The following is a 20,271-nucleotide window of genomic DNA, read 5'->3' as shown; positions in this document are numbered from 1 at the left end:
AATTATCTTCACATTAATCTCATAATTTACCTCAAAATACTCTTTTAATTATACAATTTATTAATTTAAATTATGTTAATTTATTTGGTCATTCTAATAATTTACATTAAAATTTAAAAACTTATATATTTTTTTAAAATTTAAAAAATATCAGTAAGATATTTTGAATTGTACCTGTTACATGTTAATTCATAATTTACCTTAAAATCAAAACAAAGAAAAGTTGAGACTTAAACAATCCTTTTTACAAATTCATTTTTAAGAGCATTTAGAATTTACGAATACAGTTATAAAACTGATATTCTAATAATTTATTACAAACTAATACAATTACTTGTTAATTTATTTTTTTGTCATTCTAATAATTTACTTTAAAATAAAAACTTTTAAAAATATAGATTTTTTTTTAAGGACCATTCAGATGTTTTAAATTGTGACATTTTCATGACAATTAAGCAGATTCTAAATTTAATTCTTTATGTTCTTTAAATTTTAATTTAAATTTAATTTTTTAATTCTTTTATGTCCCCTGTAATTGAAATGTAATTGATACTTTAAAAAAAATGTTAATTTATTTTCACATTAATCTACCTTAATTTACCTCAAAATCAAAACAAATAAAATTTAAGACATGAAATAGTAATTTTACAAATTTACTTTTAAGAGCATTCAAAATTCATGAATAAAATTACAGAATTAATACTCTTCTATATTAAAATTGTTTGTTAATTTATCTTTGTCATTCTAATAATTTACTATAAAATCAAAACTTATTTTTTAATATTTAATTTAAATTTTTTAAGGGACAATTAATTCATCAGTAGCATTATAGAATTGGTATTCTGCTTATAATGAAATTAATTAAAAGTAATAAATATTTACTTTAAAATAACCAAAAATGTATGTGAAAAAATTTGCATTGATTTCATAAGTAATTAAAAAAAAAAAAAAAAAAAAACTCTAAAAACATTTTTTTTTTTTTTTTAATAAAGTCAATTCTTCCTTTAATTCTTCAAATTTACATCTCAGTATCTCTTTAGGAATAGAATGTAATTTCTACTTTTTTAAATTATTTATTATATTATTTTTTAAATTATTTATTAATTATATTTAAACCCAAAAAAAAAAAATAAAAAAAAGATTACAGAAAAGAAAAACAATTTTTATCATTTTTATATGGAAATTGTTTTTAGGACCAATAAGATATTTGTGACATTTTTGTGTCAATTAAGCAAATCTGCCTCTCAAAATATGTATTCACATTTTCCTAATTACTGTAATAGTAATTTTTACATTACTGTAGTCGATTTATTGAAATCAGCACAAAGGCAATACAAATACGGTACAAATAATATAAAACTTTGGTAAACATCAGTATTTTTGTTGCACTACATAATGAGATTAATGACTATTGTGATAGTCCTAAAACACATTTCATTTTCTTTATGCCAAATATTATTTATTTAATTTTGTTTTGGGGTGAAGAATTGACTATGGTTTAAATTATTTTCCATCATCAAATTACTTAGCATAGTTATCTCATGTTATTGGTTTAATAATATCGCACGTCACCACCAGAGGGCGATAATAAAATGTGAAAAATTCTGCTGCTTCAAACCTCAAAAAAAAAAAAAGCTCTACTATCTTGTTTCATGTTGTTGAGAGGCTGCCAACAGTGGAGATCTGGACGACTGATCTGTGAACAGATCAATAACTGTTAGTAAACGCAGATGTTACAGCTGGAATGCAGCGTTAGAGCAGTTATTGAAGCTTTACCTCAGTACAAGCTGCTGAAAACTAGTTGTTTTACAGAATAAGTGACTAAACAGGACATTCCTCTCCTGTCTCTCTCATTTGTCTGCAGATGTGTGGTTGTGAAACAGAATTGTACCTGTGCTGAAAAACACACGACAGAGCTTTGCAGAACTGGATCGTATCAAATAGTCCACTAGAAATGATTTTCAGAACTCTGCAATCACAGTTGTAAAATATACATGAAATACGCACATGGAAACTGATAAGGATTCATCAAAAGTCAATTTTAGCTTAAATACCAGTCTGACTGGGGTTCTGAAAGTTTGTTTGCAACCAAGAGTAGTTACTTAATGACTTAAGATTGTAAAGTGATTATGTGCTTGTGTCATCGTAGGAGCCTTCAGAAGTACACTGACCCCTGAGGGACCCCGGCTCTTAACTGAAGCCCCAGGCAGAGGCGGTTCACATCTGGACCGGGGTGGGGTGGACAGAGCTTTTTGTGTTCTCATCAATATAGTTTAAAGCAGCAGTAAAATCCAGTACAAATGATATAGAATTGTATATTTTACAAACTGGATTCTATTTATTTGTCACTTTCTGTTACAGTCTGCCATGAATCTATTGTAGACAGAGCACTGAAATGTATTTGTATGTAGTTGTGGAATATAAATGCATAGTGAAGCGTTAAATGACGACAGTTGTGTTTTGTAAAAGTAGAGTACGATTTTCGTAATTAAAAGCGTTCGAGGAGCGCGCTGTTGCTATGGTTACCACTTGCGATAAAACATTCTCTGACACACTTTTTTGAAACTTTTAGTAAATGTCACTTAAATGTACAATTAAACCCATTTAGTATGGTATACGTAATCCGGCCCATATTTAAACAACATTTTTTTTGTCGTGAATGAGTCTGTTTGTAGACACATAAGTTAATTTTTATGTAGTTGTGAAATATATATATTAATAGTACAGTAATTAATGGTGATAGCCCTTTTTTTTGCAATATTATCCAAGTTACTAATATAAAAAAAAAAGTAAAGAAGCGCGCTGTTGCTATGGTTACCACGTAGATTTGAGTATGCATTTTGGCGCACTTGTAAATTTTCTAAAAACGCAGAAAATGTCATTTATACATTGAATTAAAACACTTTAGTACAGGTACTGATGATATTCAAACAAATCCAGCACATATTTTAACAGTGGGCTGTTTTTGTCGCAAAACGTTCGACAGTCTTCAAATATTCGTTGTTAAAGACTCGTAGACAGAAGACTTAAGTTTATGTAGTTGTGAAATATATATTAGTAGTACAGTGATAAATGGCGACAACTCTTATTTTTGCAATATTATCCGAGTTTCGTAACAAAATGCGCTGAAGTAGCGCGCTGTTGCTATGGTTACCCTGCAGATTCAAGTATGCGTTTTGATGCAATTTTCTAAAAACAGAGAATGTCACTTATACGTTTAATTAAACCACTTTATTAACAGTACTTAAGATATTCAAACATATCCAGCACATATTTTAACAGTAGCTGTTTTTGTTGCAAAACATTCGACAGTCTTCGATTATCCGTTGTTAAAGACTCGTAGAAAGAAGACTTTAAGTTTATGTAGTTTTGAAATGTTAATTTCTAGTGAAGTGATAAATGGCCATAATTCTTGTTTTTGTTGAAGTAACTTAGAGTCACATTTTTGTAACTTAAGTCGCTATTGCTATGGTTACCACTTGCTATACAAGCAGTAAAACATTCTCTGATGCACTTGTACTTTTCTGAAACTATTTAAAAAGTTGAACATGTCACTTAAATGTACAATTAAACCAATTTAGTGTAGGTATACTTAAAATGTTATATTTTATAGTATTTGAACAACAGTAGGCTGTTTTTTTGTCGCAAAGCGTTCCTCACAGACTTTGATGAGTCCTGTTTGTAGATTTTTATGTAGTTGTGAAATATATATTTAATAGTACAGTGATAAAAGGCGACAGCTCTTTTTTTGCAATATATTGCCGGAGTTTCCTAAGAAAAAGCGCCAAAAGAGTGCGGTGTTGCTATGGTTACCGCGCCACGGGACTTAAGTCAGATTGAGGTAAAAACGTAGTAAATGTCCTTTATGTTTAATAAACTACTTTACTATGGATACTTGTGATATTCGAACAAATCCAGCACATATTTTAACAGTAGGCTGTTTGTCGCAAAACGTTCGACAGTTTTAGACAGAAAACTTACGTTTATGTAACGTTAGTTTTAAATATACATTCAAACTAAATAATAAAGCCTCATAGTTCTTATTTTTGTCGACGTAGAGTCCTATTTTCATAACTAAAGTCGCTGTTGCTGTGGTTACTTACTTCTCAGGCGAACACGATTTTGGCGCCAGATGAAAATAACCTCTCTGACAGACTTTTAAAACCAGCACATTTCAATCGTACGCTTTTTGTTGCGAAACTTTCGACGGTTTTAGACAGAAAACTTAAGTTTATGTAACGTTAGTTTTGAAATATACATTCATACTACATAAAAAAGGCTCATAGTTCTTATTTTTTGTCGATGCAGAGTTGTATTTTTGTAACTAAAGTCGCTGTTGCTATGGTTACGCCTCAGCGAACGCGCTTTTGGCGCCAGATGAAAATACGCGCTCTGACAGACTTTTAAATCCAGCACATTTTAATCGTACGCTTTTTGTTGCGAAACGTTCGACAGTTTTAGACAGAAAACTTACGTTTTTGTAACGTTAGTTTTAAATATACATTCAAACTAAATAATAAAGCCTCATAGTTCTTATTTTTGTCGACGTAGAGTCCTATTTTCATAACTAAAGTCGCTGTTGCTGTGGTTACTTCTCAGGCGAACGCGATTTTGGCGCCAGATGAAAATAACCTCTCTGACAGACTTTTAAATCCAGCACATTTTAGTCGTACGCTTTTTGTCGTGAAACGTTCAACATTCTTGACAGAAAACTTTTTGCAACGTTAGTTTTAAAATATATATACACTAAATAATAAATGCTCATAGTTCTTATTTTTGTCGATGCAGAGTTGTATTTTTGTGACTAAAGTCGCTGTTGCTATGGTTACGCCTCAGGCTAACGCGATTTTTGGCGCCAGATGAAAATACGCGCTCTGACAGACTTTTAAAACCAGCACATTTTAATCGTACACTGTTCGTTGAGAAACGTTCGACAGTTTTAGACAGTAACTTAAGTTTATGTAACGTTATTTTTGAAATATACATTCATACTAAATAATAAATGCTCAGTTTTTATTCTTGTCCACGTAGAGTCCGCTGTTGCTATGGTTACCCCTCAGGCAAACGCGATTTTTGGCGCCAGATGAAAATATGCGCTCTGACAGACTTTTAAAACCAGCACATTTTAATTGTACGCTTTTTGTCGCAAAACGTTCAACATTGATTCTTGACAGAAAACTTAAGTTTATGTAACGTTAGTTTTAAAATATAAATTCATACTAAATAAAAAAGGCTCATAGTTCTTATTTTTGTCGAGGTAGAGTTGTATTTTTGTAACGAAAGTCGCTGTTGCTATGGTTACGCCTCAGGCTAACACGATTTTTGGCGCCAGATTGAAAATACGCGCTCTGACAGACTTTTAAATCCAGCACATTTTAATCGTACGCTTTTTGTCGCGAAACGTTCGACATTCTTGACAGAAAACTTAAGTTTATGTAAGGTTAGTTTTGAAATATACATTCATATTAAATAATAAATGCTCAGTTTTTATTCTTGTGCACGTAGAGTCCGCTGTTGCTATGGTTACCCCTCAGGCAAACGCGATTTTTGGCGCCAGAGGAAAATACGCGCTCTGACAGACTTTCAAACGTAGAAAATATCCATTATTAAATGACTTTAGTATGGGTACTTAAAAGCACCCCACCCTACCTTTTGTTGCCGTCCTCCAGGGGGTTCAAATCTGCAGTAATGTAAATGATTCCGAGGCTCCTCCACCTCCTCAATGAACTCCGCCCTTCATGAACTTCTCTCACACCTCCAGAGTTCATCACCGTTACTTCTGACCGGAGCTTTGACGGACTCATCGGACAATAAACGCACATATATGTGGAGTTTCTAGGGGTTTATAATGGTTCTTCTGCGCAGTGTTGGGCTTCTGGCTCTGCTGGTGTCGGTCCAGTGTCTGAACCGGGAGCAGCTCTTCGATTATGGGATCGAGTTTGGCGACAAGATTCTGGAATCTGGAACCGATTCGGTTAAAGAACTCGAGCTGGAGCAAACGCTGCTCTTCTTCAAAGGAAAGTTCGACAAAATTTACGTGAGTCACTCTACCAAATTCATAGCAAGTTTTTCCCTTTGTTGTTTTTCTAGTTTTGTTTTTTTTTTTACATGATTATAACGCGTTTTTCCTTAATATTTCCAAAGATGATGTTTAAATGGTCAGATTATCTTAAATAAAATAACTTAATATAATATGTTCTGTTTATTTGTAGTAGATTATTTCTAAACTTTTTTTTATTATTTCTAAACGAAATTTGAATAAATGAATGAATTGAAATCGTATAAATTATGCTCAATAGTTCCAAAAGGAAACGTGCATTACTATAAGGATCTTATTGGTGATGAAATTTGGATATTTGCTGAATTATTTTACCTCATATTGACCAAAGAAGAGAAAATAACAGTGCATATAAGATGTCTTCCTCCCCCTCTTTCTCCTTCTTGGTCTTGAAAGTTGTATATCTACAGTAAAAGCCCCCTCTTGGAAGAAAACACTGGGGAGAGACTTAAATATTTACTTTAGGTTTCTATCCTGATGTGGTTTTATAATAAATGTGCTCATTAGTCTTGTATGTTTAGGTTCTGGAGCTTTCTGTTACTCTCTAGAAGTGTTTAACAAAATCTATGATTGCATTTTTCCATATTACACTATTAAAAATAAAGTTTTAATTGGCGTTGATGGTTCTATGAAGAATTTTTAACATCTATAGAATCTTTTAATTGGGCAAAAGCTTCTTTAGAGTATTAAAATGTTCTTTGCACTAAGAAAAAGACTTCTCTTTGAGAAGTCTTAGCATGATATTTCCAATCACTGAGATGGTTTTACACATTTTTACCACTGTTAACAATCAAACATGAACTTCTGTTCAACTAGTGGTGACGTATAGTTCTCAAATCACCAAGGAGTTGGTTTTTATATACTAACTGTCTAGCGATATCTCACAACTTCCTCTTGGAATGATGTTTTCCATATGGCATGTCCGCTGATAGCCAATGAATCCCTCCTTATGTTTGGAGTGGGATGTTCCACAGAACTCATGGGAACGTTCCTGTGATTGCATACGGATCAGAAAACACTGGCTCTTAGAAACAGAAGTCAAGACGTTCTTTTGTCCATCATTTGGTAGACAGAAGTGCCATTGTATGTTTCCAGATGGAGCTGTGATGGCCTTCTAGTTTTGTCTCCATGCGTCGTTGACGTTTTGCCAGAGGTGACTTTGATGGCTTCAGCCCAGAGGTTTATGTAAGCACTTCCTCCTGTCCTGCTGTGGTCCATTCATTTCCAACAGCATTTACATTCCTGATGGACCGGCTCCAACAAAGGTTGCCGTGTTACCTGGTTAGAACACAATAAAAAAGTAGGAGGAGTTCCCATTCCCATTGGAACTTCTTTTAAGTTTAGGATTAGTTCAGGATTGTGAGGTACAGCTCAGCTGGTTTTCGTCTAGATCTAAATTGGACATCAGCAACAGAAGATGTGTGAAGCATTTTGACTTTCTAGGAGCTACCTGTAAATTACTTAGACGTGGGTGATATGACCAAAATCTTTTCCATGATTTGAGTGATTCTCAACTTAAATCTTTACTACGATAAAAGTAACTTTGAATTGAAAACTTTACCATTGAAATAAGTAATTTTCAACCAAAATCTTTATAATAAAAGAAGTAATTTTCAAATAAATCTTTACCATGAAATAAGTCATTTTCAACCAAAATCGTTACCATAAAATAAATTATTTTCAGCCAAAATATTTATAACAAAATAAGTAATTTTCTATTACAGTTTTTTACCATTAAATAAGAAAATTTCAATCAAAATCTTTCCCATAAAATAAGTAATTTTTAACTAAAATCTTTACAATAAAAAAATAATTTTCAACCAAAATCTTTGCAATAAAACAAGTAATTTTCAACCAAAATCTTTACTATAAAATAAATCATTTTCAACCAAAATCTTTGCAGTAAAACAAGTAATTTTCAACCAAAATCTTTACTATAAAATAAATTATTTTCAGGCAAAATCTTTACCATGAAATAAATAATTTTCAACCAAAATCTTTGCAATAAAATAAATATTTTTCAATTAAAATCTTTACCATGAAATAAGTCATTTTCAACCAAAATCTTTACCATAAAATAAATTATTTTCAGCCAAAATATTTATAACAAAATAAGTAATTTTCTATTACAATTTTTTACCATTAAATAAGAAAATTTCAATCAAAATCTTTCCCATAAAATAAGTAATTTTTAACTAAAATCTTTACAATAAAATAAATAATTTGTAACCAAAATCTTTGCAATAAAACAAGTAATTTTCAACCAAAATCTTTACTATAAAATAAATTATTTTCAGCCAAAATCTTTACAATAAAATAAAATATTTTCAACCAAAATCTTAACCATAAAATAAATTATTTTCAGCCCAAATCTTTACCATAAAATAATTTTCAACCAAAATCTTTACTATGAAATAGGAAGGTTTCAACCAAAATCTTTGCAATACAAGTAATTTTCAGCCAAAATCTTTACCATAAAATAAATTTTTAACCAAAATCTTTACCATGAAATAGGAAAATTTCAACCAATATCTTTTCAATAAATAAGTAATTTTCAACTGTTTAATATGAAATAAGTCATTTTCAACCAAAATCTTTACAATACGTAATTTTTAGCCACAATCTTTGTTTTGTAACTTTCAACTAAAATATTTACCATGATATAAGCAGTTTAAATCTTTACCATGACACAAGTAATTCAACCACAGTAAGTAACTCCATCATGTTAATTGTAAGTCTGTGTCCCATAGAACCGTATGGTAAAAATGAATGAAATTTGGCACGCTGATAAAGGACAGTCTGAACATTAATCACACCAAATTTGGAGTCTCTGCCTCAATCCCTCTAGCGCCACCAACTGTTCAAATTTTCACTCACGTTTATGCTAAAAACTTTGAAACTCTAAGGGCTAGAAATAAAATAATTTTTTTCTGTTGTATTTCATCATATTGCCCAGGCATTGACATAACAGTATGACTTTCTGTAAAGCTGCTTTAAAACAATGCATATTGTGCTTTGAAAAAAAAATTTGTCTTGTGTTGACGTTGGGAAATCTGTCGGTAGCATGCGGAGTTTATCACTCTATAGGATTTAATTTCCGTTTCGTCTTGTTTTCGGGATTTCCTCACAGGAATTTGAGCAATGCATCAGACCCGATCTGTTTCTTCTTTAACTCCTTGTTTGTTTCCCGTACCCCTGCCGTCCGGGTCGAAGTTGTGTCGCTCCTCCAGGTGGCTTTGATATCTCCTGGCCTCCCCTGAGGCGCTGCATGTGAACCGGCCCTCCTCCCCCTGTGAGGAGCAGCTGCAAGGGCTGATGGGGGTTGATTAGTGGGGTCAGTGCTTGGATCTGGGCTCAATCTCCAGCCCATCTTCCATGAAGCCAAGAGTTATCATTGTTAATTTCTGTAGCAATGTGAGACGAACTGAAGTTTAGCAGTGGACCTATGATTTATGACTCTAAAACCCTCCATTATTCACAATAATATTGAAGAGCCAACACTTCTAGTTCTGTACATTTTAAGAGCTGATTGTTCTTCAGGCATCTTGGTCTTTTTAATTTGGATGATTTTTCAGGCGTTTGTGATTTATTGAATAAGGATAAAGGATAAGAACTTTTAAAAATAAATTTACTCAGTTTCTACACTGAATAAAATTTGCAATATGTAAAGAATATGTGATATTTTGTCATGCAATATGCAAGATTGTCCAAAGTTTTTTTTTTGCAATATGCAAAAAGATGCAATGTTTTTTATTTTCTTATTTTATTGTAATATGCAAGAATATGTCAAATGTATTATTGCAATATGCAAGAGTATACAAAGTTTTGTCTTGCAATATACAAGAATATGTAAAGTTCATTATTGCAGTATGCAAGAATATTTGCAGTTTATTATTGCAATATGCAAGGTTTACTTGCATTATGCAAAAATATGCAAGGTTTTGGTCTTGCAATATGCAAGAAAATGTGAAGTGTATTAATGCAATATGTAAGCATATGCAAAGTTTTTGTTTTGCAATATGCAGGAATATGTAAAGTTTATTATTGCAATATGCAAGGTTTTTGTCTTGCATTATCGAAGAATATGCAAGGTTTTTCTCTTGCAATATGCAAGAAAATGTGAAGTTTATTATTGCAATATACAAGAATATGCAAGGTTTTTGTCTTGCAATATGCAAGAATCCCAGTCTTCAATTTGCATGTCTCGTCCAGTCATTTGCATTTACTGGATAAGGATAAGGAATAATCATCTTTAAAATGCTTATTTATTTATTTATTTCGCTCAAAGTTTCTACACTTAATAAAATTTGGTATAGAAACCATTTTTACTCTGAAATTGCTAGTAAATTTAACAAATAATTGCGAAGAAACTCCAAACGACACTTTGAATTAAACATGAAATTTTGAAGTAGAAAGACTGAAATTGTGTTAATTATACTCTGTTTAATTTACAACAGAAAAACACATTTTTACGTAACTAGATAAATGTATATATATTATAAAAATGGATGTCATTTTAAGGTTTAAGAACATTTCAATCACTTTTTCAGGTCTAGAAATCAGATTCAAAAAAAAATTTTCCCCATAAATCAATTTTGTCCAAGACTGTGTGTAAAAAGAGTGGTTGAGTGGGTGGATTAAAATCAGAAATATCTTTGTTTTTAGCTTATCTTAATGCTTATTTTAAATAATTTTAAGTCAACTTTAAAGTTTGGCCCCCTGTTTGAGAACCAATAGCTTAGATTTTTTTCCCAAATCACTAATCATGACTATGAGCTTCAGTACTAGTGATGCTTGAATGAGAAGATGTTGCCTACAAATGCCTCTAAATAATAGCAGAAGTTTGCAGGGAATCTGTTGTGTAACTTGAGACTTGTGTGAATTATTTTGACCCTTATAAACAGAGACGTCTTCCATCAGATGGCTTGACGAAACTGCAAATGACCCAAGAAAAGCGTGTTAATCCTTTAAACGTTTGTTTCAGCTGGCAGAGGCTCTAGACGTCTCCATCAGGCTTGAGTCAATATCTGATGTTTGTTGGTCTCGCAGATCCTTCACTCATGCATGCATCACTTGAGGATAAAAGTAGGGTTATCGGGGTTTCGGGGTTTTCCTTTGCACTTTTAATGCTCGAACGGTTTTGTCGCTAAAGGAAATGGTTTCAAGATAAAGTAGACTGTTTCCAGACTCATGCATGTTGGGTTAGTGCAGATGCCGAACACCAGTGGTGGGGGTTTGATTTTGTCACTTTGGCGTGAAAAGCGTCCACAGTTATTTGAGGTTCAAGTTCCTGGGAAGCCCGTCTGGATTTTGTAACAGAACTATTGTGCTTTGTTAATTCTTTGCTTGCTTGCCATTATTGCTTGATCTTTCAGATTTGAACCCAAGCAGTAAGAAATTGGAGGAGACCTTCTTCTCACGTTTGGTGGCACCCCTGTAGTTTTACTTTAAGTACTTGCCAGAAACTCGTTAAAGAAGCTTTTACACACACAAACAAGCCAATTTTAAATGGCACAACACCTTTTGAAGTGTGAAGGCATTTGACTGTAACAAGCACCATCACCATTAGGAGAGAAAGATCACAGAAGAACATCACTGATTGTTTTAGGCGTCAAGTCTGATGATGATGATGATGATATGTCTGTTCCTGCAGGAAAACATCTAAAAATTTTTACAGTGATTTTACTTGGATTTAATGCAAGAACAGCTTACTGAAAGAGTCATGAATCATTGATTGTCACTTGTTATTATTACTAAACAAAGCGAAATTTATGTTTGCTGTTAAAAACCGCAGCATTTATAAGAACACATCTGTTTTTACAGTTGCTGTTTTATGCTTTATTGATCCCTTCATTGATTTCTGCCGGAAATTGTGAACATTGCTTTTGTGCCTTAAGCAGTTTTATTGCAATATGTAAGAATATGCAGCATTTTCTATTGTAATATGCAAGAATATGGCAAGTTTTTATAGCAAAATTCAAAAATATGTGAACTTTTTGTGCAATATGCAAGATTATGGCATGTTATTATTGCAATGTGCAAGAGTATGCAACAGTTTTAAATTGCAGACTGCAAGAATATGCCGTGTTTTTGTCTTGAAATTTGCAAAAATTTGTAATGTTTTTATTGCAATATGCAAGAATTTATATATGCAACATTTTATATTGTGATATGGAAGAATATGCAACTTTTTAAATTGTAGTATGCAATGCATTTTTATTGTAATATGCAGGAATATAGTGAGTTTTTAATGGAAAATTAAAAAAATATGTTTTTGTGCAATATGCAAGAGTATGGCAAGTTATTTTTGCAATATGCAAGAATATGCAATTTTTAAATTGCAGTATGCAAGAATATGGCAAGTTTTTTATTGCAAAATTCAAAAATGTGATTTTTTTGTGCATTATGCAAGAAAATGGCAAGTTATTATTGCAATATGCAAGAAAATGCAACATTTTTATATAGCAAAATGCATGAATATGCTGTTTTGTCTTGAAATATGCAAGAATATGCAACATTTTATTTTGCAGTATGCAAGAATATGCCATGTTTTTGTCTTGGAATATGCAAGAATTTGTAATCTTTTCATTGCAATATGTAAGAAATTATATATGTGACATTTTATATTGTATTATGCAAGAATATGCAACTATTTTAATTGCAGTATGCAAGAATAAGCTTTTTTTATTGCAGTATATGCAAGAATACGGCGAGTTTTTTTATTGAAAAATTCAAAAATCTGAATTTTTTTGTGCATTATGCAAGAAAATAGCACGTTATTATTGCAATATTCAAGAAAATGCAACATTTTTATAAAGCAAAATGCATGAATATGCCATGTTTTTGTCTTGAAATATGCAAGAATTTGTAATCTTTTACAAATATGTGACTTGCAATATGTGTGTGGTGTGTTCTATATTCTGTTCTCTAGATATGCATGTCTGTAGGATTTTTCACCTTTTTGCCGCTCCTCAACAAGCCACATGATATGCATTGTTATTCCTTAAAGTTATGCACATAAGTATAATACATTAGCACTCAGTGTGTTAATTCAAAACTAATTTATTTTACCTCTACATATCAGTGTTTCTCCTAGCCACCGTCATAAAAATTGCAGAACAGATACAAATTGGTTTCATGTCATGTTCTCTGCAGGTCAACACTAATGGCTTCATCTCAGTGACTGAACCGACCGATGAGTCTGAGTACCTGGGGAAGATGCCGGCCAGTTTTGGTATGATTGCAGCCTTCCTGGGAGATCTGGACACCACCGATGGGGCCGGTCACGTCTATTTCCGCCAGGATAAAAGTCCTGAGGTGCTCCGGAGAGCCGCAGAGCACATTAGCCAAGCGTTTCCTTCAGACGACGGGATCGAACCCACGCACGCCATCATCGTCACCTGGGAGAACGTCTTGCCTCAAGGTGAACACGGACGAGGAGATGGATATGAATTTTCGGTACGTCCCTCAAGTCTAAATGTTTTGCACTTTCTAAAGTTAGTTAGGAAACAGACACAACAGCATCTACAAGTCAAACCAACTTTTTAAGTTTTGTTTGCAGTATGCAAGAATATGCAGTTTTTTAATGCAGTATTCAAGAATATGCAAAGTTATTGTTTTGTGATATGTAATAATATGCAGTTTTTTAAAATTCAGCATTCAAGAATATGCAAAGTGTTTTATTGCAGTATGCAAGAATATGCAATGTTATTGGCTTACAGTATGCAAGAAAATGCAAAATGTTTTATTATTATGCAATATGCAAGAATATGCAGTTTTTTATTGCAATATGGAAGAATATGCAGTTTTTTTACTGCAGTATGCAAGAATATGCAAAATTGTTTTATTGCAGTATGCAAGAATATGCTAAATTATTGTCTTGAAATATGCAAAAAAATGCATTTTTGTTGAAATATGCAAGAATATGCAATGTTATTGGCTTGTAGTATGCAAGAAAATGCTGAATGTTTTATTGATATGCAATATGCAAGAATCTGACATTTTTTATTGCAATATGCAAAAACATGCAAAGTAATTGACTTGCAATATGCAAGAATATGCAAAGTGTTTTATTGAAATATACAAGAATATGTAGTTATTGTTTTGTGATTTGTAATAATATAGTTTTTTTAAATGCAGTATTTAAGAATATGCAAAGTGTTTATTACAATATGCAAGAATATGCTAAATTATTGTCTTGAAATATGCAAGAAAATGCATTTTTTATTGCAATATGCAAGAATATGCTAAATTATTCCCTTGAAATATGCAAGAAAATGTTACGCAAAAATATGCAATGTTATTGTCTTGTAGTATGCAAGAAAATGCAAAGTGTTTTATTAATATGCAAGAACATGCAGTTTTTTGTTGCAATATGCAAGAATATGCTAAATTATTCTCTTGAAATATGCAAGAAGATGCATTTTTTATTGCAATATGCAAGAATATGCAATGTTATTGTCTTGTAGTATGCAAGAAAATGCAGAATGTTTTATCAATATGCAAGAATCTGACATTTTTTATTGCAATATGCAAGAAAATGCACCATGTATGCAATATGCAAGAAATATGCATTTATTTTATTTTATTGCAGTATGGAAGAATATGCAGTTATTGTTTTGTGACGTAATAATGTGCCGTTTTTAGTGCAGTAATATTCAAGAATATGCGCTTATTGTCTTGCAATATGCAAAAAATGCTAAGTGTTTTATTGCTATATGCAGGAATATGCATTTGTATTGCAGTATGTAATAATATGCAGTTTTATAATGCAATATGTAAGAGTATGGCAAAGTAATTGTCTTGACATATGCCTATCCTGTTTTCATTGCAATATGCAAGAATGTGCAGAGTTATTGTCTTGCAATATGTAAGGATATGCAAAGCTTTTTCCTGCAACATGAAAGAAAGTGTTAATGCTGCAAAGTTCTTGAGTTATGCAAATTCAATTTGATCTGTAAAGCAGCTCTAAATAGACAATATTGTCATTCTTTTCTGAAATGCAGACTTGTTGTAAATCTGTTGCAGAGAAACACTTTTCAGCTAGTTGTAGCAAACCTGGAGACGGCGTCTTACGCCATCCTGCTGTATCCAGAAGAGAAAATGCAGTTCGGTTCCACGCTCATTGATGATCAAGATCAGCCGGTTGAAGTCGGCTTCAATGAAGGGAAGGTCGCGGGCTGGTTCGGGTGGGCGACCACTCAAGGATCTTATTATCGCATCACTCAAGACGAGGAGTCCGTTAGCGCTCTCGCACAGTAAGTGCCTTTTTAATTTAGTTTTGCGTCTTTTTATCTTGGGCAACCTCAAGTTCTTCAGCTAGTAAGTTATTCACAAAATGTAATTGGGCAATAATATAAATCAGACAATAAAATGTTGCAGTTTTTACTAAACAACAAGTCCCTATATGAAATATTAAATAAGTGAATACATTTAAAACATTTTGTGAATTTTATTTTGTTTATTCATAGATATTTATTATTTATTTATTTATTTACATTTACAAATAAAGAAATAAATATATGTATTTTAATATATTAATGATTTTCATACATTAATTTTTACGTATACATTTTTTTTTTTGGAGGAAAATTAAGGGAACCCAAATATATATAAATAATTATTAATAAAAAAGATAATAGTATATTTTAATGATGCTAAAATAAACTGGGTCATTTTATTTATATTTATGGGGATCATTTTAACTTTAAAATATGTCTATATTTTTTTTATGAATTTTTATTATAGTTTTATTATATTTATTTCAGTACATCAGGTTAAAATAAATTAACTAGCTAAATAACTGAATGAATTTGATGCGTTTTGTGCAAAATTGCTATAGAATTTTATTTATTCATAGATATAGATAATTATTTATGTATTTATTATGTTTACAAATAAAGAAATAAGCAAATAAATGTATGTATTTTAATATATTAATGTTTTTATATATATATTAATTTTTATGTATACATTTTTTGGGGGTCGAAAATCAAGGGAACCAAAATATATATAAATAATTAATAATAAAAAAGATAATACTATATTTTAATGATGCTAAAATAAAACTAGGTTATTTTATTTATCATTTATAGGGATCATTTTAACTTTAAAATATGTCTATTTTTTATGAACATTTATTATAATTTTATTATATTTATTTCAGTACATCAAGTTAAACTAAATTAACTAGCTTTTGTAACTAGCTGAAATCAAATAAGTTTAAGTGTTTTTTTTTATATTTTATTTTATTTCAGTTAACGTTAGTTTTATTTCAGATAATATTTTTTTTGTAATATAATATATTATAATATAATATAACATTAATGTGTTGCAATTCCTCTTCAATCTTCTCAGGGAGACAAACTCGGGCCGTCCTGGCATTTGGGTCTACCAGATTGGCAAATTGTTTTTCACCTCCATCATACCTGGAGAGGTCACACAGGTCACAGAGAGCACGGAGGGCACGAAGGTCACAGAGGGCACCGAGGTAATGAAGGTCACAGAGGTCACAGACTTTACAACTGAGGAGACTATGGTGGACACTCCGGCCCCTGAGCCATCGATCCCGTGGATTGGACACCACAAGGAGCTTCAGACCTTCGAACCTCCGTATGAAACGCTCACCACCAGTCCTGAGCCGTTCGCAGAGTCGTCCACCCCTGACGAGCCTCAGTATCATTACGTTCAGCCGCGGCGACCGCAAACGCCGCTTCAACAACAACCGCAGATCCCGCAGGTGGTGATCATCGATGAGGACGAGCTGAACGTCGACGGTGAGAGAAAAACACTGATTATATTTAGCTGAAGCTAAGTCTAAATTGTATGACCTTATCAAATGTTTCTTTGTATTTTTTGACAGTGTTTTCTTATAATTACGAGACGTGCTCCAGCAACAAGCACAAGTGCTCCGTGTTTGCCGACTGCAGAGATTACGCTAACGGATACTGCTGTCACTGCAAACCCGGATACTACGGCAATGGCAAGGATTGTGTCGCCGAAGGTGAGTCTACATCACAACCTCAGTTATTGTTTACTAAAACTAAATTACAAAATAATTAAAATAAAAAATCTCTTCACTTGGAAGTCTCTTGAAATAAAATAAACATGAACTAAAATAAATAAAAAAATAAAACAAAATAAAATATAAAATAAAAAGTTATTTTATTTCAGTTCTTTGGAAAAATTAGGTAACATTTCTAATTTTTGTTTAGCTGAAGCACTAAAATAAAGCTAAAAGTTAAAATAAAAAATACTAAAAAACTAAGAATAATTTTTAAAAATGCACAGCAAAATCTAACTAAAAAGGGTTATTAAAGTAAAAATAAAAATTAAATGCATAAAAAACATGTTTGTGACATAAAATCAAATAAGCACAAAATATAATATAAAATAAAGCTAAATTAAATTAAATTAAATAATAAAATGAAATGAAATGAAATAAAATGTAAAGTTATTTTATTTCAGGTAGCTTCCAAACCAGTATTTCTTTTTTCTTTTCTTTTTTTTAACTTAACTAAAACACAGCCATTAAAACTTTCATTGCTTGAAATAAATGTTAACCAAAATAAAATAAAATATACAAATATTATTTCAATTCCAAATCAAATGTTTTTGTTAAATTGTTTTCTTGTTCTTGTAGTTGAAGCATTAAAATAAGTAATACTTGTGTTGAAATTAAAAAGATGAAACTATATAGACATATAAATAAACAAAAACTAAAATATTAAAATTAATTAAAAAAAAACAAAACAAAATTACTACAACTTAAAATTAGTAGTATAAAATAATAAAATAAAAAAAATTAAAGTGAAATTAAAATGATAAGGAAAAATGTAAAAATAAAACTATAATATTCAAGTGCGTTTATATGCGTTTTCATTTTCATTTTAGAATTTAGAATTTTGTTGTGTGTTTTTGTCATTTTTATTATTATTATTTTTAATAATTATTATTTAATTTAATTTAATTTAATTGTTTTAGTTACTTCATAGTTAAACTAAATAAAAATGAAAAATGTTGCTTTGACACCAAACTGAAAAAAGTTTTTGAAAAATGTATTTTATTTCAGTTAACATTTATTTTTTTAAATTCAAGTAATGAAATAGTTTTTAATGGTTTTAGTTTTGGTAAATAATAATAAACCTAATCCCAATCAATATTATTAATTTGGCTGTTTTATATAAACTTCCTGCGTCCATTCTTACTAAACAACAACAACAATGTTCTGTTTTCTGAATCTCCAGGCAAGCCTCAGAGGATGAACGGGAAGGTCAACGGCAGGATCTACGTGGGCGATGCTCCGTCACCCGTGGAGTTTTCCAACAATGACCTGCACTCGTATGTGGTGACTAACGACGGTCGGGCGTATATCGCCATCAGCAGCATCCCGTCCAGCGTCGGCCCGTCTCTGCAGCCCCTGCCGGCTCTGGGCGAGGCCATCGGATGGGCGTTCGCTCTGGAGCAGCCCGACTACCAGAACGGCTTCAGCATCGTCGGTGAGACCTGATCAATAACACTGAATCCTTTGATTATAATACTCAAATTATTTAGGAACATTACTGTGAAATCTACACAGTGCATCATCCTCATGAAATCTCAAACCCGAGATCTCCTGATTCACATTCTTCTCATCTCTCAGCGCGAAAAAACGTTCACCTTCATCTGCACTCAAACATTTCCTTTGAGACTCAGTTCCAGCTGCTGAAGTGAAAACACATGTTCACACATGCTTTCGACTCTCCTTCTGCCCAATTCTGTATGGAACATTCTTAAAACTTTATTAAGTTGGCTTGAGAAAACCAACTTACTGAAATCCGACTTAAACTTACAGTTATTATTATTCTTCTGAGACTAAAATTTCTGACTCTAACTCGTCCTAGAGCTTTAACTCCACTAATTCCAAACTCAGCCCAGATCTTCACACTGATCTGACCGAGCGTGCTATAGCTTTTCTAACTGATCGGACTTACGGTTTTCCTAAAAATGACGATTAAAATGGGGAAAAATCCCATAGACTTACATTGACGGAATGTTCAAACGAGCAAAACTATTCAAATGTCAAATCTATCTATCTATGGCTAGCAACCAAAATCATGCTAGTAACTTGCTAATCATGCCAGAAACATGCTAGCAACATGCTAACAACTTGCTAATCATGCTAGAAACATGTTATCAACATGGTAACAACTTGCTAATCATGCTAGAAACATGTTAGCAACTTTGTTAATCATGCTAACAACATGCTGTCAACTTGATAATCATGCCAGAAACATGCTAGCAACTTCCTAATCATGTTAGCAACATGCTAACAACTTGCTAATCATGTTAAAAACATGTTATCAACATGGTAACACCTTGCTAATCATGCTAGAAACATGCTAGCAACTTCCTAATCATGTTAGCAACATGCTAACAACTTGCTAATCATGTTAAAAACATGTTTGCTGCGTCCGAAATCGGATACTTCCCTACTATATAGTACGCGAAAAACAGTATGCGAGGCGAGTAGTATGTCCGAATTCATAGTATTCGAAATTCAGTAGGCGAGAAGTACCCGGATGACCTACTGCTTCCGCCCGAATTCTGTAGTACGCATACCATGGACACTTTCCTATCCCATGAGGCTCCGGGAGAGGAGGCGTTGTATTCGAAAAATGGCGGAAGGTGGAGACGCGGCTCATTTCGAGTGTAAGTACCTCAGGAAAAAACGTTGTTTATTGTGATTAAATTACACTTGTTTAACACAATCTAAATAAACGGATGACTTATTGAAAGTTTAAACATTGTAAATCGAAACGTTATTTGACAAATAATCTAGAAGCTGTCTACGAAGCCGTGATCTGCGAGCAGCTGACCAACGCCTTCTCTGAGCTGTCTGTCCAATCAACGTTAAAACGCCGAACATTGCCGGTGCTGGTGTTCGTGCAGTGGAGCAGTCTCTTTAAATTTTCGCGCTGTTGTGACGACGCATGACACGTGACAACATCAATATGGCGGATGTAGTACGTCCGAATTCCATTCATACTACCCACATTCATACTATATAGAACGTACTTTTTAACGGTCGGGTAGTACGTTCATATTTAAATGTAGTACCTACTTAACCAGTATGCGATTTCGGACGCAGCAGTTATCAACATGGTAACACCTTGCTAATCATGCTAGAAACATGCTAGCAAATTCCTAATCATGCTAGAAACATGCTAGCAACA

At 32.3% G+C, this 20,271-nt stretch overlaps 1 protein-coding gene across 1 annotated transcript in view; it reads left to right on the top strand.

Moving 5' to 3' along the window:
• Window positions 1-1,130: 1,130 nt before the first annotated feature.
• Window positions 1,131-20,271, top strand: part of LOC127173174 (nidogen-1) — a 43,763-nt gene continuing 24,622 nt past the window's right edge. Inside the window, exons 1-6 of the mRNA XM_051122869.1 lie at window positions 1,131-6,037; window positions 13,214-13,516; window positions 15,086-15,315; window positions 16,415-16,833; window positions 16,920-17,060; window positions 18,304-18,555. Coding sequence (XP_050978826.1) covers window positions 5,849-6,037; window positions 13,214-13,516; window positions 15,086-15,315; window positions 16,415-16,833; window positions 16,920-17,060; window positions 18,304-18,555 — 1,534 coding nt within the window. The 5' untranslated portion in view covers window positions 1,131-5,848. The remainder of the gene's footprint in view (window positions 6,038-13,213; window positions 13,517-15,085; window positions 15,316-16,414; window positions 16,834-16,919; window positions 17,061-18,303; window positions 18,556-20,271) is intronic.

Source organism: Labeo rohita, chromosome 11, assembly GCF_022985175.1.
Source record: "Labeo rohita strain BAU-BD-2019 chromosome 11, IGBB_LRoh.1.0, whole genome shotgun sequence".
Taxonomy (NCBI): domain Eukaryota; kingdom Metazoa; phylum Chordata; class Actinopteri; order Cypriniformes; family Cyprinidae; genus Labeo; species Labeo rohita.
This window is presented reverse-complemented; position numbering and strand designations above follow the sequence as displayed.